A 27,518-nucleotide genomic window follows, 5' to 3' on the forward strand; every position below is an offset into this window, starting at 1 on the left:
GCAAGGTATTTTTACTAATTAACTTGCCTAATCTCAAGGACCTCGGAATAAAACCTTCTTTCTTATCTAGATTTCAGTGCGTGAGTTGGGGATTCGCGCAGCGCAGGTAGACCACAGTTCCGCCGCGAGAGAGGGTTCCTATCAGGCGTGCGGTGCCGCCCATAGAGCATCCTCCATTACTTTTAATCTCCTTGAACCTACCCCATTTATGATCGACTAGCCTTGAACCCACCCCAACTCTCACCGTACAGGCATACCACCAGTGTAATCAACGCCACAAACACCAGCTTCAGAGTAGGCGTTGTGTGTAGTGCAAGAAGGTTATTTATGCAGTAAGGCTTCTTGGTGCAGTGAGAGAGTGGAGAGTGGTGTACTATTAGATCATGTGACGCTTGAGTGGTTCCCGGCTTTCTTTTGCTCAGCCCGCTCGTACTGAAGCACGTGCTGCAGCTGGCGAGACAGTAGACCCACCCACAGGGATTCTATGGCCTAGTATTATAATTATATACATCATGTATATATTAAGTATATATATACTAGCTGGGCCCCGTTCGTTGAACGGATTGAGATAGAAGCGTGTTGATTGTTCCCAGTAGCAAGAAAAAGAATTTGACGAAGAAGTCCAGAAAAAGCGACGACGGGCATCAAACGAAAGGATCAGTCGAATTTAACACTAAGCACACAAAGACAACTTGAGACTAGATCTATACGGGTCGCACACTTAAAATAGTGCTCAGTATTGCGCGACAGTGCGCGATAGTAACGAAAGGAAGTACGACTTGAAATGAACAAACCTGGCTGATTTTCTAAAATTACAGAGACAGAAGCGTCGGCCTAGAAAAGCGATCGGCGAAATAACGAAATTTAGCTTTTCGAAGCAAAACTGTCTCAAAACTGAAAAAACAAAGGGCGTCATGATCTGGTGAATATTTCAAAGAATCTTTTGGCGAAAACCGCATGTCGATCCATGCAGCCATTAAAAAGCCTTTTCAATAGCAAATTTCGGCCACCACAAATAGATAATAGATATATAGATATATATATAATATATATATATATTATTTTTATTATATATATATATATATATAGGCGTATAACATGGATAGCTCGAATTCATCGGGACCGGCCTCGGAAGTTCGAGGAATCCGTAGTTGGAGGGTTATCTTACAAAGATAAAGCAGAATACAAAATAAAAAAACGGAACCGCATGCACTATTCGACGAATGCGTGATGTCGGGTCTTCTGTGTTCGACCTATCCGTGTTATACTGCACACACACACACACACACACACGCACACGCACACGCACGCACACACACACACACACACACACACACACACACACACAAACACTAGCAATCTATCTAAGCCCTCTGGTAGATACTTCAGACTGCACTGGCTGAAACTGATCAACAAAGACTTGGAGCGCATGGATTAGTGATTAGAGGAGAGGATATTGAGGAGAGGGGCAGGGATGTGAGAGGTGGAAGGGGATGTCAATGTGGCTGTCGGAAGGACTTCCGTAACGAGCGACAACCCCAACAAACACAAAGAAGATAGGACCTAACCCTAACCCTGACCCAACCCCTACCTCTATCCCCACCCCCATCCCCCACCCCCGAATTTGAAACTTGACGGAGACGAGAAATTTGCTTCTCTAAAATTTTCTCCTTCACCCCTTCCGGACTCTTGACTGTTTGTACAGCTACTCCTAGCTCATTATTAATGTGTCCCGCGCGCTCATATAACCTCTGTACACAGTTGCGAGCGCGTAAAACACTTAGTCTACCCAAACAAACAGCGGAAATGAGAATGTTATCAGTCGGGCTCGTGACGAGTCACAGTTCATTGAGTACATGATACATTTTGTTTCCTAAGCTGTTCGCTATCAGGTATGTGTGTGTACCATAGATTGCACGATTTTGACCTTGCTCAGCATTTATATATAGTTTTCCCCCTCTTTTTGTGCGGGTCGGAACCATGGAAAGTTTACAAAGTCAAAGATAACCATAAGTTCACTTGTGCTAGTACATGGAAACTGAAGGAGTTGTGGCGCCAAGTGGGAGAGAGAGAGAGAGAGAGAGAGAGAGAGAGAGAGAGAGAGAGAGAGAGAGAGAGAGAGAGAGAGAGAGAAATGGGGTGTTATTAATTAATGCCTGTTCACTCAATATACGATTGCCGTCCCATCACGTATGATCTGCATAATGGCGGTTACAAACAGATGTTGCCAGAATTTGTCTTAGGTTTTTACAATTTTGACACAACCCTTTCCAAACATGACGGATATCAAGACGTCTCAAATATATTGTAAAATAAACCAAATCAAACAGGGATTTAACGAAACTTTCTGAAGTGTGAACTGGATGTTAATCTTGTTGAAGTGAAAGATCAGTTAAGTTTCACATTTAGTGGACACTGACCAACTTGTCTCTGATGGGTGGTTGGAGGGCCTTCTGGTGTGGTTTTCTCTTTCTCTCCTATCAAACACCTGTAGTCCTTATCTCTCCTCCTTGTTTGTGTTTGTTACTCTCAAGTAATACCTCAAACACCGTAAACCCTCTCTGCCCAAACCTTCTGGGCTAATATAAAACCGAATTGTGTTGCAAATGCCTGAAAACTCTTACTAAATAAATCTAAAAAACTCGTCTTCCAAAACCGGTCCGACCCATCCGACTAGACCAGTTGAAATAATGCTATGAGTATACACTCTTTTATAAGAAAGATGTATGGCGGTTTAAGTTACAGGTTCATAATACATGTACATCATGCATGTAATAATAATACACCTTGGTGAGTCATACACCTGGCGTACGTTATCTCTGAAAGCGGGAATCCGTCCAGTTTATTTTTTAATAAAGTCATCGTTGTTTATATAATAGCTGTTTAAATATTATAAGATTCATCATAACGTTCTTGTTGCTCCGCTTTGGTACAAAACGTAGGCTTGACGTCCTCCGGTATGTTTGTTTACTTTCTTTTGTCTACTTTCTTTTGTCTACTTTCTTTTGTCTACTTTCTTTTGTCTACTTTCTTTTGTTAATTTTTTTTCACTGACGCGCGCTCGGTTAGCTCTACCGGTATCATGCTGGGTTATAATATGGAGCGAATGGCCCAGCAGGTTGGAATCCCAGACTGTGTGTTCTTGAACTTGGGTCGTTTTTTGTGGAGTTTTCAAGGCTCTCAACTAATGCCCGCTTGCTTTATTATAATAAAGCTGGCGTTGTTCTCAATCCATTTGGCTCAGTCCTATCGGAGACGGGTGTTAAATTTAGAGGTTCCCGCCTCTTAAATAACGTAACAATGTAAAAATAAGGGCGTTAAACAATTATACTTTTTTCTGTTTATTTTTCCGTTTATTTTTCCTTTGACTGAACGCCATAGGGTCAGTGATAAACCTGCAGTCCGGTACAGTCATGGTGGTGCGTGCGACGTTAGCTAAGTTGGTCTCGTGCTGGGCTGGGGGTGTTTTTACAGTCGTGGCCCTGGTCCGAATATTGCATAATGTGTTGTTTCCAGACTCGAGTCGTTTGGAGGATTATCAAAGCTCTCCGCCTACTTGGCTTGTTCATATTCGGAGTCGCGCGTCTGTATGTGTGTGTGTGTATGTGTGTGTGTGTGTGTGTGTGTGTGTGTGTGTGTGTGTGTGTGTGTGTGTGTGTGTGTGTGTGTGTGTGTGTGGAAGAGAGAGAGAGAGAGAGAGAGAAAGAGAGAGAGAGAGAGAGCGAGCGATGTGTGTGTGCGTGTGTATGTGCAGGCCTACATGTATATGGGTTGGGGGCAAGTCTGACTGTGGCGTACACATGTACCCAATGTAAGCAGTTACGCAGATAAAATACATGTTATGCAACACCCGCGCTATACCGACAGTAAGAATTCGTGTCTCCCCAAACCTCTTTTTGTCGCCCTTTTCTTTCTAAAGAAGCATAGTACACGTAGGCCTCACAAAGCAAGAGGGGGCACTTGTGGTCTAGAGGTTACGGTATTTGCCTCTTATTCAATCGGTCTTAGGTTAGAAACCTGACGGCGACGGAAAATTTTCCTCTTTAATAATGTTCTTCATTCACTTTCTTTCTTGCTCTCTCTCCATGTTCTGTCGTCTGTGTGTCTTCCTTCTTGTCTATGCCCCCCCCCCCCCAAACCCCCAGAAAAGTCGCTCACGGCTCACAGACAACCCATGCCCTTGACGCCTATGTTAGATAGTTGGAAACCGAAAATGTTTGTTTAGCCTCACTACTTTTGTTCTTTTCTTTTTTGTTCTTTTGTTTCTTTTTTTTCTTTTTCGTTCTTTTTTTTCTTCTTTTTTTTCTTTTTCTACTTTTTTCTTTTCTTTTTTTTTTTGTTCTGTCTTTTTTGGCTGAATAATTATGCCACAGTTATCAAGAAAATGAATTTGACACCTAGCTTCACAATCTTCTTTTTTTTAAATTTAACGAACTGCAACACTTGAACGTGTACCTTTGTCATTTTATGGAGGCTATTGCGGTTTTTTCTCATTGCCAGCTGAAAAAAAGGACGACTGATCAAAGTCGCTCAAAGATATAGACCTAATAAAATATAATATACACAGCTCTGTAAACTCGTTTGATATTTTGATAATGGCTGCTGTCCTACACTTTTCAATTCAATAAACTGTGATGTGGGAATGGAGGGGGGGGGGGGGGAGAGTTTTTTTTTTTTTTTACCTTACTACTGATTTCGTGGTTTGTTTGTTGTATCTGTTGTTTGGTTGTTGTTGCTTTGTGATACTTTGTAGGCTTATATTCGTTAATACATATTAGGCTCTGGCACACACACCCTAGTACATTGATTGTTATAGATTATAAGTAATAGGTACCTAGACTCTCACTGCTTGTACCTGTATATGTATGATGAAAGCCTTACGTTCTTACACGAACGTTCTCTGACCCTCTAGATGATAGCCCATCGGAATATGCCTGGAAATTGGGTCAGAAACCCCAGCAGTCGCCTACATTAGGTCGCACCAGGTCACACCCATCAGGTATGAGACTGAGAGGAGAGAATAGATGACGTAAGCCTGCCGCACTCTACACGTGTAATTTGGTAGAGAGTTGGCGAGGGGGTGGTCGATGTTCGAATGTAAGGGAGTGGAGATAGGCCTAGAATCTAGATCTAGATGGTGTTTTAAAAAAACAACACTTTTCGTTTCTCTCATATGAAGAACTGATTCATTCGTTCTTTTGGCAAATGTGCACTACTAATGTGCACACGAGCACAGCAGTGAACATTAGCAGTACACACACACTAAAACGAGGGCATGCGTGGTGAGTGTCGCGCGCGGTCTGTCGACCTCGCTGGTGTAAAGAAAGAGAGGGAGGGAAGTGGGAAATTTTCAGGATTCTAACCAATCAATATCAGCAAAGCAAAAACTGACGTTAAAAATAGCAGCCATGCAGCGAATCAGAATGGCGGATTCTGTCACGCCTTTCGCGCATGTCCCTGGGCCTACATTGCCGTCATTTTTTGTCAATCGGCGCGGTCGTTCGCCCGAGGTCGTTCTCTCACTCCCTCGCACTCCCTTCACTCCGTTACTACTGCTGTGCTGTGGAGGTGTGTCCGTTATTTATAAAACAATCAGTGGGGTGTGTTACATTCTGAAACCTCTCTTGCTGGTGGACGGATTGTAGTCGTGACCTCATTGGTAAGACATTTTATTGCTTCGATTTTGGGCTAGAACCGTGGTGAGAAATAATTAAATCTGGGTAAAGCTGATTCCATTTTAGAATCTTTTATTGTCTGCCAAAAAGGATGGGCTGCGTTCTGCAGAGTACTACATTTTAGACTAGATCTATACGTGAATGAGAAAGACCATGCCGGAAATGCAAGGACAGAGAAGGCTAAACCATGGGGGTAGGCCTGCGAGATGATGCAATTTAGTTCTCCGTCTTCCTTCTTCAATTTTGCATCAAGCCTCAAGGAACCATGGTTCTTGAACATATTGGCATTTTAAGATATTAATTTTAGATCTTTTCTTGATTCGAGATTACAGTTACGGTAATTTATGTGGCCCGGCCTGGGCTTGTCTTGTTGTGTCTAGCCCCCTTCGCGATAGGCCTAGCAGCAGCAGCAGATTCTCTGTCTTAAGCTTAGGCCTACAAGTAGATCTAGAGTATAGATCTAGAGATCTTCTCTTCCCGCTTGCACGAGAGACTGGCTGCTTCCAGCTTGTTCTGGCTATTATTATTATTATTGGATGACACGTGAGATTGACACCTTTGCATTCGTTTTGATTTCACAAATAGATATCTAGAAACCGATTCTGTAGCAATATCATCATATTAGAGTAGAAATTATATAGATCTAGATCTAGATATCAAGATCTAGATCTAGATCTAGAAATCTAGATCTAGATATCCTGATATGTAGATCCAGGCCGGCTCTATTTCTCCGAACGTTCTGGAAAATAAACTTGTGAACTTTATTTGGCGCTTTTTCGGTGGTTCCCACCCCGCAATTGTTATTCATGGGTTTTGGCCCCAAGAGTAGGGGGGGGGGGGGTTTCAGGGGGGCATGCCCCCCTGAATTTTACCACAATTTAATGTTTTGCTGTTGTTAGGTTTGATATCTTAGCTCACCGTGAATCAAACGTATAATCTAGATCTAGAGAGTTTCAAGCTGATTTACCTACAATTTTGTTACTCGGATACTCAAACTACACTTCTCCACAAAGTTTCCTTGTCAAGGAGGATATGTCTGCCCTTTTAATTTTTTAATACTCACTTGTCTTGGGGCCATGATGTTAAACTGGGGAGAAATGCAACATTGTCTGCTGTTGTCTGTTATAGTTAGGTTGGCTCTGGCTGGCTGATATATGTAGGGCTAATCATACACAACTGGAGTACTTTTTTTTAAGGCACAGACCTAAACTGCAACAGTTTTGTTTTGTTTGGGAAAGTTCAACCAAATCTGTTTTCAGTTTTTCTTTGTTGGTCCGAGAATGAAAGAGAAAATAAACTGTGGACATGAATAAAAGATGGGTTCATGAACAATCATATAAAATGTGGCATATGGCTTGATTGTAATTCTTTTTATTTGTACATTTGCATATTACTGAGACAGTGTATATTTTGCAGATCAGATTATTCAGTTGTCTCTTCTTTTTTTTTTTTCAGAACACATCAAGGAAGCTAGTTCAGCTGCCTTTGCTGACCCGTCTGTACCAAACAAATTAGAGTCGAAACCTACGCCTGCTGTTCACGGAATGAACGACTGGAGACCTTTTCTCTACGGCGGACTAGCTTCCATTACAGCCGAGTGTGGTATGTGATGTAGCATGTAGGAATTGATTAGAGATATTTATGAAGTACATTAGACTTACAATAAGTCGGTTAATTTTCAGTTTCGTCCTTTGGAAATGTCGAAATAGAACTATAGAACAGAAGTATTACAAATCAGATTTAAAAGACTCTCTTAAGACTAAGAAGGTTCCTTTTGACCGAGAAGCTTGTTTCTCAGATAGTAACTGTTGAAGTCATTCTGGTCTGTTAGTTTGTTAACAGTTAAAGTTAATTTTAAAGTGTGAGTGAGAAGGGCGGTCAAAAAAACTTGTTGTGTGGGTCATGACTTTCATTTCTTTGAATTCCTTTTAAAATGATATTTAATCTTATAATGTTGGTAATTATTCTTATTGAATCAGCTGTTAATGAGCGTGCGTTTTCCTTTTTTTTTCTTAGTCACAAAACAAAACAAAACCAGTTGAAATAATGACAAGGTCCTTTGAAAAGTGTGACATCGTGTCTTGAGACAACAAGACCGGTTGATTATTTGCATTCATGATTTTTAGTAGTGTGAAGATACAAAGTTTATTCCTATTTTTCTGAATTATTTTAATTAATTCCAGGAACGTTTCCCATCGATACTACAAAGACTCGTCTTCAAGTGCAGGGCCAGGTGATCGATGCCAGACTGCAGACGCTCAAGTATCGGGGCATGCTCCATGCCTTCCTCAAAATTTTCAAAGAGGAAGGTGCCCACGCTCTCTACTCAGGGTGAGTTTTTGTACAGATTGTGTTTTCTTTTCAAGGCTTCCAGTGCTGTATAATCATTTGATAAGATAATTATTTAGAAATCATAGAAATTTATGGAAATTGGTGTGCCTAATGTTTACCAAATAATAAAAAAGAAACATTTTCAGTCTATTTGCACAGAGAAAATGTTGTGTTTTGTACATTTGTCCATGATGATTGGGATATAATATATAGAATATGACTCGGGTTGTAAAGGGCTTGTGGAAATGCACATAAATATTTATTTAATAAGAATACATTGTTGTTTATGAAAAAATTATGGAGATTTTGTGCGAAATGTTATTGAACTTCTCGATAGATGAGACATGTTGATTCAGTACTCTCTCTGTTTCTGCTTGGAGACAATGTGACAGCAGAAGATCTTGTCAGAGTCTTACTTATTGTTTTGACACTTGTGAAATGGCAGCTTGCACTGTATACTCCTCTGTTGAGACTGATATAGAATGCTATCGGGTCTGTTGGGAGAATGATATAGATTGAAAAGCGCAAAGAGCTTGCTGTTAAACGGGGATTTGTGCTGTGCAAATGCTTTCTATTATTATGTGGGAATCTATGGGTGTTACTGGAAACTCCTATGGGGCTCTTTTTGTTTTTTGTCAGCTGTTTTCTTGAACTTCGTTTCTTTCATACTGTGTAAGATTAAAGTGTAAGAATTAATACAATTGTAAATTTTTCTAATCATTTTCAGTAAATTTCTCCATAGAAAAAAATATGTAATGAGTTTTCTTCCTCCTTGTAAAAATTGAAAAGAAAGCCATTGTAATGGACAGTGTATTGTAGAGCAAGTTTGCTGCCTAAATGATTGTCTTGTCTCTTATTTGCTTTTGGACATACAGTTTGTTATCAAAGACCCTTCTTATTTTTCCAGACTGGGACCGGCTCTATTGCGTCAGGCGACTTATGGCACCATCAAGATTGGGGTTTATCATACGCTCAAGCGTTCGTTGATATCAGACCCAGCCAGTAAGTGTTTTTCCTTTATTTTTCTGTGAATGGTAGTGGCAGTTGGGGGTTTGTGTGCACTCATTTTATATTTGAATTTGTTATTCTGCCTTGAGTTTACATAGAAATTCTGATGTTTAAAGTTCTATTCATTATGCTGCTGCAGGCTGACAAAACGCCTTCTTTTTATTCACAGCTGTTTTGAGAAAAAGATGTTTTTTTTCAGCGTAGCCGTTTTTTAAAAGTTTCCTCTTGAAATTTGAGATCTAATTTATTCAGAAACTAGTCACAGTTTCACTGTGATTTTTTGTTGTTGCTCAAGTTAGGTGACTGATCAGACTTTCAAGTTACCAATTTTTAAAAGATTGACGCGAAAACTGAAAAAAGGTGTTTTGTCAGCTTACGGCGATATAGTTCGCTGCTGTCATTTTTTACATTGTTGCTTCACAGGCTCAAAGGGTTTGTTTACATGACTTTGCATTTGGTTGATAGGGTATCATCATTTTCAGCGTTGGGAAATTCAGGGTCATAGATAGCAAACGTGTGGCTATAGATGTAGGTCATAGTTTTGTCTTATCTTCCCCTGTTAAAATTGAAATGTAACGCTTGCGTGATGAGTGGAGGAAATTTATCGCTGTTTGCATGGAATTTTAAAACGTGGATCTTAGTATTTTAAAACTGGATCTTTATTTACAGAGACGGATATGTGTCCTTTTTTACCCCCGTTGGTTTTTTTGGGGTTTTTTTGCTACTCTGTAGTAAGGTATAGCTGGCAATGTTTGTCCTTCATTTTGCTCAGTGAATAAGTTGTGACTCAAGTGCCTTGACGTCACAAGCTGTCTCTGTTTCTCAACCAGTGGGATTTTCCGTCAGAAGTGCACGGGTGTACCGAAGTATTGGAGATTTTTTTTTTCTTCTCCACATTTGTATTTGTCTGGACTGGCACACAATTGTAGAAAAGTAAAAGCATGTTGCCCTCAGTTGTGTTTGTTTCTGTCACTCTTCTAGAGCTTTCTTCCCTCACACTTGTGCCTCACTGGACTGAGTAAATATGTGTACGGAATGCAATTCGAGACAACCGGATTCTGCAATATTAATTTGCCACTTATTTTAGGAACATGACAAAAATGTTAACCATATGAATTCTGAAACCAAAATGTTTCCTTAAGTGGAAAGTAAGTCTACAAATTGAGCAAACATTTGAAAATAGATAACATCACTTTTATGCAAGTTACAATTGTAACAAGGCGCGGCCTAATCAGTAACAGGGAAACATGTGACCTCTTGACTTAAGAGTGAATGATTATTCCGTCATGTGGTGGCGATCACGTTTCTCTCATCTGACATAATTTGTCGTTTTATCGTCATGTTTGCACATACCAAATGACTTTTACTTTTAGTTTGACGACATATTCACCAGATAAAAATGTTTTTTTCCCCTCTTTGTCTATCCCGTAGATGAGACGTTGGCCATCAATGTGTTCTGTGGCGTTGTGGCAGGAATCACGTCCAGTACTATAGCAAACCCGACTGATGTCCTCAAGGTTGGTCTCCTGTCTCTCTTTAAACTGGGAATTGTGCTGCCGAGACAGTTTTTGTTGGGTTTTTTAAATATTTTATATTGTTAGGGGTTTTGTATTTCTAGTGTCGAGATTATGCTCAGAATTTTAATTTAGTTCTTGCAAAAGAAAGATTGTTCTTATTCAGGTAGGTGCCACATTATATCTCATCTCGAGATTTGGGGGCTTTTTAGTGGAGAGAGTAACAAAACCTTTGGGCCCCACCAAGATATTTTCTTTCTGTGGGTTTGTGAGCATTTTCTAGTGTGGTCTAGTTTTACTTCCTTTTAGTGTGTGTTCCCTCCATCTATTCTAAAGATGTGCTGGTGGGTGGTTGGCGGGTGCTCTGGTGTGATTTGCTTCTTCTTTCTTATCAAACATCTATCGTCCTTATCTCCCCTCCTTTTTTATGTTTGTTGCTCTCTTGTTACACCTCTAATCTTCTGGCTCTCATATGACCTTATGCAGTTGCAAGCGCTGTAAAACCTCTACTAAAACAAACAAAGATGTAGTGATTAGTTGTAGGTGGCGTGCTTAAGGCTTGTTATGGAATGTCATTTATTTAATCAATTTTTTAAAATGTTTCTACCGTTGTTTCAGTAATATTTGTTTTGGGGGGTTTTTCTCATTGATTAGCTTTTGTACATTTTTTTTTTTTTCAGATTCGAATGCAAGCCCGGGGTTCTCAGCCGACTGCTTGTGACAACATGCTTTGTTCGTTTGTGAAAATCTACAAACAAGAAGGAGTTGCTGGCTTATGGAGGGTATGTATTATTGAATTTATGTTTTCTCTAGAGCTGTTGGGTGTTCTTACATTTATATGCTTAACCACAGCACTGGGTTACTTTCAAAGCACCGTATAAGTGATCACCAATGAGGACATTATGGGTAGGATAAATGTTAAGTGTGATCAGTAAAAGCAGGGAGAATGATGAGTGTTTTGTAAAGATGACAAGAATTAGTGGTTTATTTTGTTTCGTCTAAACTACTAAATTATGCTGTCACTCGGAGGCAGAGGCATTTTGTGTCGCACATAATGTGAAAAAAAATTTTTTCTTGATTTTTTCTGGTGTGTGGACACAAAAAAAAAGAAGAAAGGATCAAGAAATGATACCGCCTGATCTGAGGTGTACCCCAGTTCATTAAAGGAATGTAAACATATAATATCTTGCGAATAATGTTTGCATAATAATAATACATTTTAACATGTATTTTTTGGTCAACCTTTTCCCCAGGGCGTCGGTCCGACTGCTCAGAGAGCTGCTGTGGTCGCTGGAGTGGAGCTGCCTGCCTATGATATTTTCAAGAAGTACATTATTCTCTCAGGATACCTCGGGGACACCAAAGAAACTCATTTCCTGTAAGTTTTTCACTTTGTTTGCTCATTTCTTGAAACTCAGTCTATACAGAATCAATGACAACAGACGCTCAGGTCTGCTTTTGTCAAAGACACCCCTCAGCAAACATAATTTAGACTTTCTGTCATCAGCAAAGATTGCGCACCAGATTGTTGTTTTTTCTTCTGTTTTTATAATTGATCATGTTGCTATAAGTCAATACGTCTGGAGAATCATACGTGAATTTAAGTCACTGAGGTGTTACAGATGTTTTTGCTTTTTGTAAGACTTTTTTTTTACCAATGTTTTTTAAAAATTTCCTCTTTGCCACACAGGGCAAGTTTTCTGGCTGGGTTTATCGGAGCGCTTGCATCCAATCCCATCGATGTGTGCAAGGTTAGTACTGACAACTCCTGGCATGCTTTGCGTTTCTCCTGCGCTGTTCCTATACAAAAACTGCTGGCCTACTTTGCAAGTTTGCATGAATCAAACGGTTAACGGACAAAGAAAAGAAAAAGAAAAATGGTGAAAGCGAAAAAGGAAATGTACTTTGTGCAAGAACAAAAATCTTCAAACCGAGTTGAAAATAAGGATTTGCTTTTGATGTCCACTTTAAAATGTGAAGTGAAAGCGCCTGTGGTTTTTAAACGTGTTCTGTAGCGCAGAGTGAATTACGCTTTTTACTGCAATGTCTTTTTACTCAGAAACATTTCAGCAACAAACTGTTAAAATCATTAAGACTTGGGAGGGTCAGGCTGAAAAAAATACAGTTATGCAAACTTGCATTATCAGGCTTTAGTTGTTATTTGATGAATTGTTGATATCAAAAGGGAAAAAAATTCTCATCTTGAATTTTTCTTTAATTAAAGACGAAGAGAATAGATGACTGGTTAGCTCCAGTGATTGACTTTTGTTTTCCTAATGCAAATGCAAAGCTGTAATGCTAAGAATTCTCATGTTCATTGATAAATAAAGCAGCAACAACAAAAAAAACTCTTCCCAGAATGTCAAATTCGTATAGTTAATAATATAATAATATATACATTTATGAACTTTGTAAACTGGTAAGTTTGTTTTGTTAAAAATCAGAGAACAGGGTGGATAGATGATGATGCTTTTCTTTTCTTCACATGAACAACAGAATGTTTATCATTCTTGTTCTTCAAAGATATCTTATTTCTGCATGTTGTAGTAGTAAAAAAAATCAACAACATACCTGTTGGTTCTCGATTGTAAAAAGCCATTTTATACAGCGTCTTTGTGTGTAAATGAAGGTCCAGCACGTAGCCAGATAATGCAGTCTTGAAGCAAGCAACTACTGACTGTGACAGTCGCTGTCCATATTTCTCGTCGCACGGATTCCTATTTTCCTTTTTGAAAGAGGAGAGAAAATAATGTAGAAAGAATTATCAGGATATGGACTAATTGGTCTTGAAAAGAAGGCAGGGGCAAGTAACGAGATCAATTTGGAGAAACACGACCATTTTGAGTGCAGCAGTCAGGAACAAGTGGACAGTGATGAGAACTCCATTGAACAGATTGTCGGCAAGCACAAGCAAGAGTCTTTGTCCATTTCTAAAGTTCAGTCAGAATTATTTTTTTTAAATCTGTGGTGTGGGAACTTGCATGACGATGAATTTAACTGGACTCTGTGGCTGAAGGAAATAATTGGACTTTGCGGCTAAAGGAAATAACTGGATGATAGAGCTGAAGGAAATAACTGGATGAAAGAGCTGAAGGAAATAACTGGACTTTGAGGCTGAAGGAAATAACTGGACTATGAGGCTGAAGGAAATAACTGGATGATGGAGCTGAAGGAAATAACTGGACTTTGAGGCTGAAGGAAATAACTGGATGATAGAGCTGAAGGAAATAACTGGATGATAGAGCTGAAGGAAATAACTGGATGATAGAGCTGAAGGAAATAACTGGATGATAGAGCTGAAGGAAATAACTGGATGATAGAGCTGAAGGAATTAACTGGATAACAGAGCTGAAGGAAATAACTGGACTTTGAGGCTGAAGGAAATAACTGGACTCTGCAGCTGAAGGAAATGACTGGATGATGGAGCTGAAGGAAATAACTGGATGATAGAGCTGAAGGAAATAACTGGACTTTGAGGCTGAAGGAAATAACTGGACTTTGAGGCTGAAGGAAATAACTGGATGATAGAGCTGAAGGAAATAACTGGACTTTGCAGCTGAAGGAAATAACTGGATGATGGAGCTGAAGGAAATAACTGGACGATGGAGCTGAAGGAAATAACTGGACTTTGAGGCTGAAGGAAATAACTGGATGATAGAGCTGAAGGAAATAACTGGATGATAGAGCTGAAGGAAATAACTGGACTTTGAGGCTGAAGGAAATAACTGGACTCTGCAGCTGAAGGAAATAACTGGATGAAAGAGCTAAAGGAAATAACTGGATGATAGAGCTGAAGGAATTAACTGGATGATAGAGCTGAAGGAAATAACTGGACTCTGCAGCTGAAGGAAATGACTGGATGATAGAGCTGAAGGAATTAACTGGATAATAGAGCTGAAGGAAATAACTGGACTTTGAGGCTGAAGGAAATAACTGGACTCTGCAGCTGAAGGAAATAACTGGATGAAAGAGCTAAAGGAATTAACTGGATGATAGAGCTGAAGGAAATAACTGGACTCTGCAGCTGAAGGAAATGACTGGATGATAGAGCTGAAGGAAATAACTGGATGATAGAGCTGAAGGAAATAACTGGATGATAGAGCTGAAGGAAATAACTGGACTTTGAGGCTGAAGGAAATAACTGGACTTTGAGGCTGAAGGAAATAACTGGATGATAGAGCTGAAGGAAATAACTGGACTTTGCAGCTGAAGGAAATAACTGGATGATGGAGCTGAAGGAAATAACTGGACTTTGAGGCTGAAGGAAATAACTGGATGATAGAGCTGAAGGAAATAACTGGACGATAGAGCTGAAGGAAATAACTGGATGATAGAGCTGAAGGAATTAACTGGATAACAGAGCTGAAGGAAATAACTGGACTTTGAGGCTGAAGGAAATAACTGGACTCTGCAGCTGAAGGAAATAACTGGATGATGGAGCTGAAGGAAATAACTGGACTTTGAGGCTGAAGGAAATAACTGGATGATAGAGCTGAAGGAAATAACTGGATGATAGAGCTGAAGGAATTAACTGGATAATAGAGCTGAAGGAAATAACTGGACTTTGAGGCTGAAGGAAATAACTGGACTCTGCAGCTGAAGGAAATAACTGGATGAAAGAGCTAAAGGAAATAACTGGATGATAGAGCTGAAGGAATTAACTGGATGATAGAGCTGAAGGAAATAACTGGACTTTGAGGCTGAAGGAAATAACTGGATGATGGAGCTGAAGGAAATAACTGGACTTTGAGGCTGAAGGAAATAACTGGATGATAGAGCTGAAGGAATTAACAGGACCGTACAGCTGAAGGAAATAACAGGACCGTACAGCTGAAGCTTTTATGGACTGACATGGAGTGCTGTTTTTGATATAAGAGTACATAAAATATTAATCTGGTGGCATGACTAAGTGCACTCTACTTTTACCTTTCTACACAGCGAAGACACAGTTTAGGGTGCAGTGAAGTAATTTTAGCAACCATCCTTAGGGAGATTGGGTGTATGGATTCTGTAGTATAAGAATAAGGTGTACAGACCCTATAGGCCTAGGACTCAGAAGGTATGGCATATGAAGCTGGAAAGAAAAAAAACACACTGCCTTGAAAACGGAATTGAGAAAGTGTACATCTCTACATTGCCCAATCTTGAGAGCTAGAGAACGGGAACCATGTCTGAAATTGACTGAAATTAAGGACCTGGAAATGCACGACAGAAGATTTTAGGCCAAGGAAGAGGGAAGTTGAAAACCAGTCGCAAGATAAAAGAACTTTAGGATGTTGTAGTGAAGGTATACAAGTACACGCAACGCTTGTATGTATCCACACATTGACCTAAAAGTCATTCCCTTTGCGCTCACTGCAATTATAATTTTCTAACATGTTTTGGCTCAAGTAACCACCTGTGTCCAGGAGAAACAATGAAGACCAGCACTACACTAACTAAAAGTATCGCCTGTCATGTTGGAAAGGTGCTAAGCCTACCTCCGATGCTACAACGTCTCGAAAACTAAAGTGCAGACAGCTGCCATACCATCTTGAGACAAATGAGCAAACAGCCGTGATAGTGCAAGTGGATCTTAAGGAGTTTATGTTCATCAAACAATCAAGAGAGCACACGAATTCAACTTGTCTCCTTCTATGTGGGCTGGAGTAAGTTGCTTCCTAGTTAAGTTCAGACTAAATACACTGAGGGTTTTTCGGTGAAACAAATAAGGGCATGTCAAGCTGGTTTTAAAAGCAAAAATTGAAATGTCAGATCAGGTCAGATTCAAAAGGTAAATGAAAACCTGCTACACTCTCCGACAGTCTCAAAATTTTGAGGTTCTTGAGAGAGAAAAAAGAAAGAAAGAGAAGAAAAGCATCAGCGATTTACCCCTCGTAATTTTCTTGTTTGACTTATTTTGCTTCCTTCAGGTTTCTTGTTAGTGCGAAGTTAATCAATTTTAATATTTAGGAGCACTTCCCTATTTCAAATTGCTTTTTTTTTTCAATGCTGTCTTAATCCTCACGCTTCCCAGATATTCTAATAATAATAATGATGATAATATTTCAATAACGATAATAATATGATAGTGCTCATCTACTGTGGCTCCTCTTGCTTTATTACCTTCCTCCCTGCTATTGAATTACTTTTTCTTTTTTTTCTTTTTTTTTAAACTTTCTAAAATTTGTGTGTGTGAAAAAACTGGCTGGTTGGTTCGTTGTTTCTGAAGGTTATAGCAGTCAATGGTGGATGACGGGAAGTGCGGGGGCAATTGTGGTCACCTGTCGCTGCTGCTTTGCAGGCGGCAATGGCGGCACAAACCAAATATCCCACCACGCTTACCCCGAGTGAGGCCGGCCGCCGGCATCCACCCAGCCATGCCGGCGCGCCACCACCACCACCCCCCTATGGAGCAGGATGAGATCAAAAAATGATGAAGTTTCCTGGTGACGTTTTCCTTCCAAGGACCCGTCCTCCTCCTCCTCCTCCTCCATCTCGCCTGTTGCAGTTTCTGTGTCGCCGTTAGTTTCCATAAACACCATCATATTTCTCGTCTTTTTGTCGTGGCGCTCGTTGTTTTTGTTGTTGTTGTTGTTAGTGTCATAATGTACTGTTTTGTCTCGTTTTTTGTTTTGTTTTGTTTTTCCCATTGTTGTTGTCTTTGCGTGTCTGTACAAGTGTTTTGTTTTTGTTGTTGTTGTGTGACTGTCTTTGGATTTTTTTCCCCAAGCCTTGTCCTGCTCATTCATTTTGTTCTGATTCACGTTTGCTTTATTCTCACAATCAGAAAATTTGTTCATCATCATCATCTTCATCATCATCATTGCTATTGCTATAACAGACTTGATTACACTGTCAGCTCCTATATCTTACGCACATTTTTTTCTTCGCAGCGGTTTTTAAATTTGGGGTTTTTTATTATGAACAACAATGTATATTTTGATGTGAGAATGACCATTTTCTTTTGGACACCAAATGTGCTTGCTTCCTTGCATAACTCATTCCTCATACACTCTTTGGGTATTGGTAGCTTCCTCTAACTGCTAACTAGCTTGTAGATCAGTTAGTACATATTTAGCAAATACAATGATGTTCACGTGAAGCGCGACCACCTTCCCGCTTCCTGCAAAGAACACTTTTGTTGCTTTCATTATTCAAAAAGAGGAATTTCTCGTAAAAATCAGCACCAAAAAAAAAAAAAACCTGCAGCAGCGCTTGTCCCCCCATCCACCCTGTGCTTACACCGTACAAAGCTGACAAAAGGGTGATGGAAAAAATCATCGGGGGTGGTTGATGAGTGCTTTGGTGCAGTTTGCTCCTTCTTTCCTATCAAACACCTATCGCCCTTATCTCTCCTCCTCCTCCTTTTTTACGTATGTTACTTTTTTTAAACACATCTATTCTTCGTCACTTATATGACCTTATTGGGTTGCAAGTGCCATAAAACTCTTTATAAAACTAAAAATTTGTCTCTACTCCGATCTGCGTGATGCCCGTTGAAGCTGAACAATCTGTCAAATCTAGGTTCAAAGCTGTCTCGACACTGGAATCAGTCGCTCGTCAATTTTTGGGCATATGGAGTTATTGATATCATCTTAAAGCTTGTTCATTTGTCTTGCTTTTGATGAGAAAAATGCATTGACCATCTATCTTAAATAGAAGTCAAGATATCTGTAGTTGAAGGAAGTTATGTGTGGGGGGGGTTTTTTTGGGGGGGGGAGTTGCCTGGTGTCAGAGGTAAAGTTGGAGAGAAAATAGTAACCGAAGTTTGGTGATCTGTAGCTTGAGTGTTTTTGGAAACTACAGGGTTCAGTTTTCCAACTTTGCCAGTGGGAGAAGCAGAGAAAGTCTTTAGATGATCAGGAAAGTCTGTGGAAGTCTTCATCAGAATGAAATATTACATGAACTCCGATAGCAGTTAAGTATCACATGGACTGCATAGGTCAATTAAGTATCACATGTACATAGATAACAATTAAGTATCACACTAACATAGATAGCAATTTAGTATCACACTGACATAGATAGCAATTATGTGTCACATGGACATAAATAGCAATCAAGTATCACATAGGCTGCATAGGTATCAATTAAGTATCACATAGACTGCATAGGTATCAATTAAGTATCACATGGGTCTCCTTTGTGGAAAGATACCCATGTGAAAAAGGAGGGTTAATTCATTCATGGTTGTGTCTACCGTATGCCCACTCCCATTTCCTCCCTTCACTTGCCATCTTAATTCGCACGACAAGCGCTTCTGCAGGTGGTCTTAGAGAGTTCGCTGTTGAGAGCGATTAGGACATAGTGGAAGCTATCATCCCTGACCCAACAACTGTATATACACACACACAACAGAAACACATACATGCTGTTGAGATGAATGTTTCGAATCGTGTCCGGTTCTCGTTTTGGCTTTGTCTCTGTTCTAGCCTGTCGTCACAATTCTAGCATAACGTTGTATGTCTTCCACATTTCTGGAAGGAGCCGCCAATTTAGTGGATGGGGGTACCAGAAAGGCGTACCCGGCCGTGGAACCAGGTTCCAAGAGTTTTGTTGGTAAAGCTAAGTGAAACGCTGCTACCTCACGGATTGAGATCTTTGGCAAATCAGTACATTGTTGAATTGAGCATGGAAGAAAATACAAATGTTAATCAGTCAGTTGCTTGGTCATATTTTAGTCAGTATGAGGGAGTTTATCAGATGGTACGTATGTCCTGGATGCACATGTTGGGTTTGTGTGGAGTGCTGGTCAGCATCAGAACCTGGCTCAGGCACGGCTGATCTGAAAGTTGTGATAGTCCTTGGGGAAAAGTTACGGGGAAGACAAAAGTTTTTGAGAAGGCCAAACTTGACCTCATATAAATATGTATGCAACATTTGCATAACAGACCCGCGTCACTTAAATGTTTACATTGACTTTGTTTTTAGATCTAAGCCCACCCATCAGTCAGTAAACTTTTTCTAGTCTGGATGTCTTGAACTTTTTCAGAAAAGGCTCAGGGTCACATTTTTGCTTTCATAATCTGTTGGCAGACCATCTCACTGATGAAAAATTAAAGCTATTTAAAAATATTCTCTGGACGTACAACTGATTAGGTCTAATCCCAGTTTGAGCCCACATCCTTTGAGATACAAACTGACTGTTGGCCTCACATGTCCTTCCTTGGGCAGAAAGTCTTGATAGTTGGGAGTAAAGTCCTGATGAAACAAGTCATTAATTAACTCATGAATCAAGTTTTGATCAGATTATAAAAACTAACTGGCCATTAGAAATTTTTCTTTTCTTGCTGTGCATTGACATAAATCTTCCTGTTGTAGAATTGTAAGGTCCATTAAGTGAAAAATGCAATAGAGGGAAATATTTGACATCAGAGAAACTAGTGTCTTCAATGACACACGTAGCAGACTTTGTGGCAGTTTTCTTGCCATTTGGCTTAATGCCAAGCGAAACCCTTGTCCCTTAAACTGGCGGCTTTTCGTTAGGGTGTTAAAAATGTATTTGTAATATAAATTATGTTTAAGAAATTTGAAAATGAAAAGTTGTAAAGAAATCAATATTAAATTGAAACAATTTTGAGAATTTATATCCGACTATTGGGATTTTCTTTTAAAGAAAATAGAGAAAACGAAATTGAGAAGAAAACGAAATTGAACGTAAAAATTGCACCGCATCTGCAAAGTACACCCAAACATCATTTCATCTTTCATATCATCATCATCATCATCATCTCGTTGACAAGTCTTCTCGGCACCTGCACTTCACCGTCTGTCCTCTCTGTGTGCTTTCAGACACGCATGATGAACCAGCGGAACGTGAAGGCCGAGGTCTCCGCCATGGCTGGGGCCGCTCCGGCAATCTACAAGTCTTCCCTCGACTGTCTCGTCCGGGTAAGTCGGGGAACAGCATGGATTTGATGGCAGTGATCTTCTGTAGAATGATGCTATTATGAACATATCGAGGGTGAAGGACAGAATTATTGTGTCCAGTGTCACAATTTAAAAAAAAATTTTTTTCAAATACTGAGAGGTGGCTCTGAGTTACTGTGAGAAAAGAAAGACATTCTTTGAAGGTCAGATTCATCTAATTATAGATAAGTTTCATGTTCGCTGTAGATTAATTCAAAAAGACATAAATTTTTTTAGTTCAGGTACTCTGGAAATTGTTTCTTTATTATCTCAAATTTTCATGCATTGCTGCATAGTACTTGTTATTAGAATTTTTTTTCAAGGTTTATGTTTAAAAAAATTAATTTTAGACCTTGCAGAGGCTGTAAATAGTTTACATAGTGTTGTAGTGTTTACTGTGTGTACACTTGGCTAAGTGACCCGTTAGTTGTTAAGGCAATTTATTGATTGCCTGTTTCTCATTACATTTTATTTGGCTACTTGTCAAAAGTTGGTTTATGCTGAAGAAACACCCGTTTCTATTGGGGTTTTTAAAAAAGCATTTTGTGGGGACCAACAAAGGCATTTTTGTGAGATGGTATGTACTTATTAGACGTTGTATTTTTATGTGACTTTGGCCAACTTTTTTTAAAAAATCTTATTGTGCTTGTCATAAATTTTGGGAATCAGAAGTACTAGTATTAGATCTATATATATGCATGTGTTTTGTTTTCCTCTGGCCTGCAAAAGCAGTGATCTGTACCTCAATACTGTAGTCACCATTTGTCGGACTTACTGATCTCGAAATATTTTTCAGACCGTCCGGACAGAAGGCATGATGGCCCTGTACAAAGGATTCATTCCAAACTGGCTGAGGCTGGGCCCGTGGAACATCATTGTATCCTTTACGCTCACCGTCACACTGATATCATGTACATTGATTAGGGAGGGGGGGGGGGGGGGTGTTGTTTGTTTGTTTGTTTGCTCTGGTGTGGTTTGCTCTTTCTCTCCTGTCAAGCTTCTATCGTCCTGGTCTCTCCTACTTTCTTTTTTGTGTTCGTTCCTCTCTTGTAACATCTCTAATCTTTGGCACTTATATGACCTTATTGTGTTGCAAGTGCCGTAAAACTCTTACTAAACCCTAAAACTTTTTTTGTTTTTTTGGTAAAGAACTTTTATTTGATCTTGCAGCCTGTCATTGTCAAGGAGAGGGTTAATGCTGTCCTTAAGAAGGAGAAATTTTAGCAAAGCAATTTCCATCTTAGTCAGAAGACCAAAATCCTCCTAGGGAAGGTTTTTTTGTTTTTTTTCCGTTTCCAAGTTGAAAAGTTGTCATTTTTAAGAGGTAATTATGTTATAGAGGAATTTCCTGGGGGGGATCCGGGATTCAGTTATGACGCTCTTTTGTCTTGGACAAATTTTCTCTAGAGCTGGTTGGTCTGTGTATAGTCAAACCCGCTCTAACGGCCACCTCCCTTATGTACTTTTTTTTTTTTTAAACGTTATAATGACTCTGTGTTAATTGGTCACTTTTCTCTTTGAGAATGAGTGACCATCTTCTTAGACAATTTCGACTGTGTATTTTTCCATTTCCCTTAACCCTGCGTCCAGTTCTTCATGACCTACGAACAGCTGAAGAACGTCTACTGAACAAACAAGACTCCGGAGGACCGGTGAAATCTCATTCCTCTGTCGACTTTCGGGTGCTGTCCGCTCCTCCACACCCCCCCCCCCCACCACCACCCCCACCCCACACACACTGCCGTCACAAACAACTCGAAGAACAACCAAAGAGGGAGAAAACGTTGACTGACAACACTGATGAGGGTCGACGGCTTTGTACAACTCGACCGCTGACCCAGTTTCTGTGTCTGCTCGGTTTCGAGGCTTGCGGAGGTTTCTCTCTTGGCTCTGTGTAAGATCTTTGAGGCACCAGTGGACTCGAAGGTTGAATCACGATGCGCACCTTCTTGTCTTACCGTAACGCCTCAGCCTTTACAGATGATATTAATTTTTTGTTTTCTTTTTCCCTGTTTTATTGTCTGTCTCAATAGCTTGCTGGTATAGTTTTTTTTTCCTGTACGGAACACTTTTCCCTGTATTTTGTCTTATCTTTTGACTGGTACATACACATACATTTCAGTTTTTGCTCGGTCTCTGTCTGTCTCTCTCTCCTCCCTCCCTCCTTTTTTTTCTCTCCCACACTCTCTGTCCCCCCCCCCTCTCTCTCTCTTTTTTCTCTCCCACACTCTCTCTCCTTCACCCTCCTTTCTATCTATCTCTCTCTCTCTCTCTCTCTCTCTCTCTCTCTCTCTCTCTTTCTCTCTCTCTCTCTCTCTCTCTCTCTCTCTCTCTCTCTCTCTCTCTCTCTCTCTCTCTCTCTCTCTCTCTCTCTCTCTCTAATACACTCCCTCTGTCAATGTATATATATGTTGGACCGAATATGTGCACTGTGGACTGATCCTGTTTCTGAGACTACTTCATGCAGATTCCAAAAGTTAGTGGATGCTCAAAGAGAGTTGTCATTCTGTAGCCAGATTGAGCATTTCTTGTAGTAGTTAACTTGGTCTGCAATGGACAGAAAACCCAGATTTTTGTCCTTTTTTCGTCGGAGATTCGTCGTTCCCTCCATGTCTCACTTTGTTCTTCTATAGCACACTCCACAAAAGAGCGTTTTCAGAAAACCTTGTTGCATTGCAGTGGGAGAGATTATTCTATTGCAGACGTCGAGTTTGGTGGGGGAGACAAATGATTCACTGGTGCTTTTTCTTTCTTTTTTTTTTGGTGCAGGCAGGAAATGAGTGGGCGCGAGAGTAAAATGTTGCAGCAGTAGTAGTGTACCTGGTTGTGGTTGTGGAATGCGCGTCTTGTGTGGTTTGAATGTGAGTGGGTTTTTGTTTTGTTTTAAGTTTACATTTTGTGAGTCTGTGGGTTGTTTTACACTACTTGTTTGCGTTTGGTGAGTCGTTCAATGCAGCTGTAAATTCGAATAGATGTCTAGTCTAGTCTAGTGACGATGTGATGAAAAGAAAGTCGTTTTGTTTTAGATTTTTTAAAATTACCTCTTAGTCTTTGTTGAGGACAAATCATTGCATATTTTAAAAAGTTTTTTGTGCTTTAGTAATCAGGAGTGCCGTTTTTCTGGTTCTTTTTGCTTTTTTTTTCCCTCCCCCGCTGTTTTCATAAAAGAAAAACAGTTATTATTCTCAGCATTTATTTTCTGTTTTTACCCCGTATTTAGTTGTGTCTAACAAAGTCTTTTTGCTTAAAATAGCAACTTTGCAAATTCTCCACTATTTTCACTAAATCCCAGTGGCCTCGTTGGAGTAGTAATGCAATTTGGTGTTGCCTGGAGCGGGGGGTGCAAGTTCTTGAGCAAGAATCTCCTTAAATTATTAGTCTGTGTGTGTCCGCACGTGTGTGCACGCGTGCGTGTGTGTGTGTGTGTGTAAGCATGGGTGCTTGTGTGTTCGCGGGCCATCAGGAATGTGAGTAAGGTGTGAATGGTGATGCCACAATATATATGCTATATACTTAATTTATTGCCTTTGTTGATTGTTTTGCATAATTACTCTCGGTGTCATATACGTATAGTGTGAAGTTGGAGGTGCAGTCACCTGGGCTGTCCCCGTCGTTTTATGCAAGAAAAATTCTGAAATTATGCCAACTGAGCCCAAAAATGTGAAATTAGGCGATTCTGTTAATTTTAACAAAGAATGATAAAGGAAAATAATCAGATATAATGCACACAAAAAAGATCAAATTTTGCTAAATTATGCGGGGTGCATAAAACCATGGGGACAGCCTGGGCCTTTCCAACAACACTGTTGTAAATAGAAACATACCACTCGTTCTTCATTCGCACTCAAATTCAAATCTAGAAAATGCAAACTTTTGTTTCATTTATGTAGATCTTGACTTTGGCAATGTATCTCATTCGGCCATTAAAATTTTTTTAAATCTTTTTTTTTTTTTTCAAGTTAGTATATTGAAGCCATTTCTTTCTTAAATTCCCCCCCGGGGGCAGTGCCACCGACTGTAGTGTCTCTAGGCCATTCCCAAAGGGGGGGCATTTCTTATTCAAGCACAGTAGAATTGTAAATGGGCTGATTCATGTCACGCTCATAACTGTGCTTGATCTACAACAGGGAACTGCTGCTTTTTCTTTCCTAATCCTTACTATTGTCATTTTCCTCTACTTCTTTTGTATGTTTGTCCTCTCTTGTGACCTGCTATTTCCGGGGTGCCTTGATAGTTGAAGCAGACCTTGTGCTGTTGAAGCTAGAGAGGTGAGCAGAGTAAGTCTGATTCCCTGTAAAGACTTCTCTGTTGACACCCACCCCTTGGTGCTCATATGACCTAATGCAGTTGCGAGCGCCGTAAAACCCTCTGCTATTTATAATTAAATATTAGATTATTTCTTTAATGGTTGGAAAACTACAGAACAAATCTTTTGTGTACTTGCTTAGCAATCGCACAGAGCAGTTGTTTTAAACTCACCGAAACAAAGTTTACATTGTGGCAAATCTAGGGAATTTTTTCATGAAAAAAAGTTCAAAAATGCGTATAATTTTTTTTTTAATGCACTGCTCAAAAGAGCTACTGTTAAAAAAGCTCTGGTGTACATTGAAAAATAAAGATGATATTTTTAGACTTTGGCTTGTCTTTTTTCTTTTACTTTAATGTCATTGTTGTTTTCAGTGTTTGTACTTTTTATGGGAGATTATTTTTTTTATATTCTTTATGTGAACATCTTCTTTTTTTCTTTTTCCGATCCAGCGGCCATTTGGGTTCTAGCCATGTGAACATCAAAATAATTCTTTCTTCTTTGTTAAGGGCTGTCACTTTCTGATCTCTCCATTAACGTGTCTGGCTGAGTGGGTTGTGGGGTATACTAGTGTGTAATCAGCTTGTTTTTGTACTTTGTTACAACTTTTCAGCTGATGGTTGGAGGTTGCCACTGGTTGGTTGTACTTCTGTACTGTCCTTCTGAACTGTTGTTTCTGTCTCACCATCTTTCTTCTTTTTTTTTTCCGCACTAAGATGATGACCATTATCGTGTCAATGTGCTTCTCTTGCCCAAACTACTTGTCCGTCAGTTGTCCTGTGATGCGTATATGTTTTTTAGGGAATATGGCTTCCTTGCTGATTGTGGGTGGTTGGCGGGTGTTCTGGTGTGGTTTGCTCCTTCTTTCATATTCGAACATCTATCGTCCTTATCTCCCGTTCTTCTTTTTTATGTTTGTTACTCTCTTGTACCACCTATTTTCTTTCTTGATCCTTACTATTGTCATTTTCCTGTACTTCTTTTGTATGTTTGTCACTCTCTTGTGACCTGCTATTTTGGGGTGCCTTGATAGTCGAAGCAGACCCTGTGCTGTTGAAGCTAGAGAGGTGAGCAGTCTAAGTCTGATTCCCTGTAAAGACTTCTCTGTTGACACCCACCCCTTGGCGCTCCAATGACCTTATGCAGTTGCGAACGCCGTAAAACCTCAACTAAAAAAAACTTCCTTGTTGAATGATCATATTACACTTTAGGTTAAGTAGAAAAAGTAAATAACCCTAACTAAAAATATTTGTAAAATTTAGATGTTCTCTCACCCCCATCAACACAATTGAGACCGTATTTTTAGAAGCCGGGCTTCTGACCCTGCCTGTCAGTGGCAGGCCCAATTTTAGGGTTGAGAAGGATACATATATTACAACCTACCAACACAGCAGACAGACCAAGTTACCTGATAAAGATTCTATGTTGGTGGTTGGCGGGTGCTCTGGTGTGGTTTGCTCCTTCTTTCCTCTTAAACATCTATCGTCCTTATCTCTCCTCCTTCTTTTCTACGTTTGTTGTTACTCTCTTGTAACACCTCTATTATTCGGCACTTATCATGTATGACCTTACTGTGTTGCAAGTGCCGTAAAACTCTTTACTAAACTAAACTAAAGGAGAATCTATCTCAAGTCCCCTGTGTTCGACAGCGAAGCTCCTGACCACTACAACGCAGACGCCAGTTCAAATTATTTTTCAAGCAGCTCTTTGTGTCGCCCGACTACATTGAAAGAAAGTGAGAAACTAAAATGTTTATTCAATCTACCTTTGACTTCATCGTCAGCAATGGCTAATTTGGGCCAATCAAAGCCATAGTCATATTTTTATGATAATACTATGTCTTCAACAAAATGAATTCTAAAGATTAAATGTGAGTGTGAGGCATCGTGGTGAAACCAGGCGCTCATCAAAATAACAAAATTGAAGAAAACAGCATTTTTCTTCCGGCTTGCAAATTTGATCGAATTTTTGCTTTTTGGCTCAACACCTTTTATCATTTTATGTCCATTTAAAAACAAATTCCTGTGTGAATTTTACTGAAAAACGTTGATTAAAGGCACTAGAAATCTAAATTTACAGTGTCCATGGACTCTAGCTTTGGAAATCACCAAACTTTGGCTGCCATTTTCTCACCAATTTTACCAAAGATCGTACACCGTTATACACGATCTTTGATTTTACCTACGAAACCATGTGACCCTCACCTCCTTCAATCCAAAATACTCCACATCTGTTAAAGATAAATGGATTATTTTTTATTTATCGAAAGCAAGACAAATGAGCAAGCTTTTAAGATTATATCAATAACCCCATCAAAAACTGACAAGTACTGATTCCTCAGCGTCGTGTAACTCGTCATATACAGCTGATTCTTCCAATCTCCCCCTTCCCTCTTTTTCTGTTGTCCCTCTGCGTTTTAAGCGTCCAGATCAAGGGTCACCGAACTTTGTTCAAAGTGGTTGCTCTGGTGTAGTTTGCTCCCTCTTTCTTATCAAACATCAATCATCCTCATCTCTCCTTCTTTTCTGCGTATTTTACTCTCTAGTAACGCTGGTAGCATCTTTTCAGAAGACGGACGTCTCAACAGAGAAATTGAGACGAGAGTACAAAAGGCTAACAGCGTCAGCTACCAGCCTGCCCCACTCCTCAAACATCCTAACATCCCCATTGAGACCAAAGCCAAGCTCCTCTATATTCATCCCCACTTTGACCTACCCCTGCCAGACATGGACCCTGACCAAAAGTCTGGAATGTAAGATAACCACCTACGAGATGAGATGTCTAAGGAGAGCC

The 27,518-nt window shown here is 39.8% G+C and overlaps 1 protein-coding gene across 6 annotated transcripts in view; it reads left to right on the forward strand.

Annotated features, from left to right (window-relative positions):
* The window catches only part of LOC101853353 (kidney mitochondrial carrier protein 1), a 26,840-nt gene extending 4,791 nt beyond the window's left edge, over positions 1-22,049 (forward strand). For 2 of the 6 annotated variants that reach the window (XM_005110040.3, XM_005110038.3), the window contains exons 2-11: positions 7,131-7,277; positions 7,859-8,006; positions 8,914-9,008; positions 10,446-10,531; positions 11,209-11,310; positions 11,782-11,906; positions 12,219-12,279; positions 20,303-20,401; positions 21,216-21,296; positions 22,010-22,049. In XM_005110040.3, the coding sequence (XP_005110097.1) occupies positions 7,220-7,277; positions 7,859-8,006; positions 8,914-9,008; positions 10,446-10,531; positions 11,209-11,310; positions 11,782-11,906; positions 12,219-12,279; positions 20,303-20,401; positions 21,216-21,296; positions 22,010-22,048 (894 nt within the window). In that variant the 5' untranslated portion in view covers positions 7,131-7,219 and the 3' untranslated portion in view covers position 22,049. Of the gene's footprint in view, positions 1-5,472; positions 5,660-7,130; positions 7,278-7,858; positions 8,007-8,913; positions 9,009-10,445; positions 10,532-11,208; positions 11,311-11,781; positions 11,907-12,218; positions 12,280-16,739; positions 17,144-20,302; positions 20,402-21,215; positions 21,297-22,009 lie in introns of those variants that run through there. The other 4 variants (XM_005110039.3, XR_004859233.1, XM_035972786.1 and 1 more) reach the window with 4 other exon arrangements.
* Positions 22,050-27,518: the final 5,469 nt, after the last annotated feature.

Source organism: Aplysia californica, unplaced genomic scaffold (genome assembly GCF_000002075.1).
Source record: "Aplysia californica isolate F4 #8 unplaced genomic scaffold, AplCal3.0 scaffold00844, whole genome shotgun sequence".
In the NCBI taxonomy this organism is placed as follows: Eukaryota; Metazoa; Mollusca; class Gastropoda; order Aplysiida; family Aplysiidae; genus Aplysia; species Aplysia californica.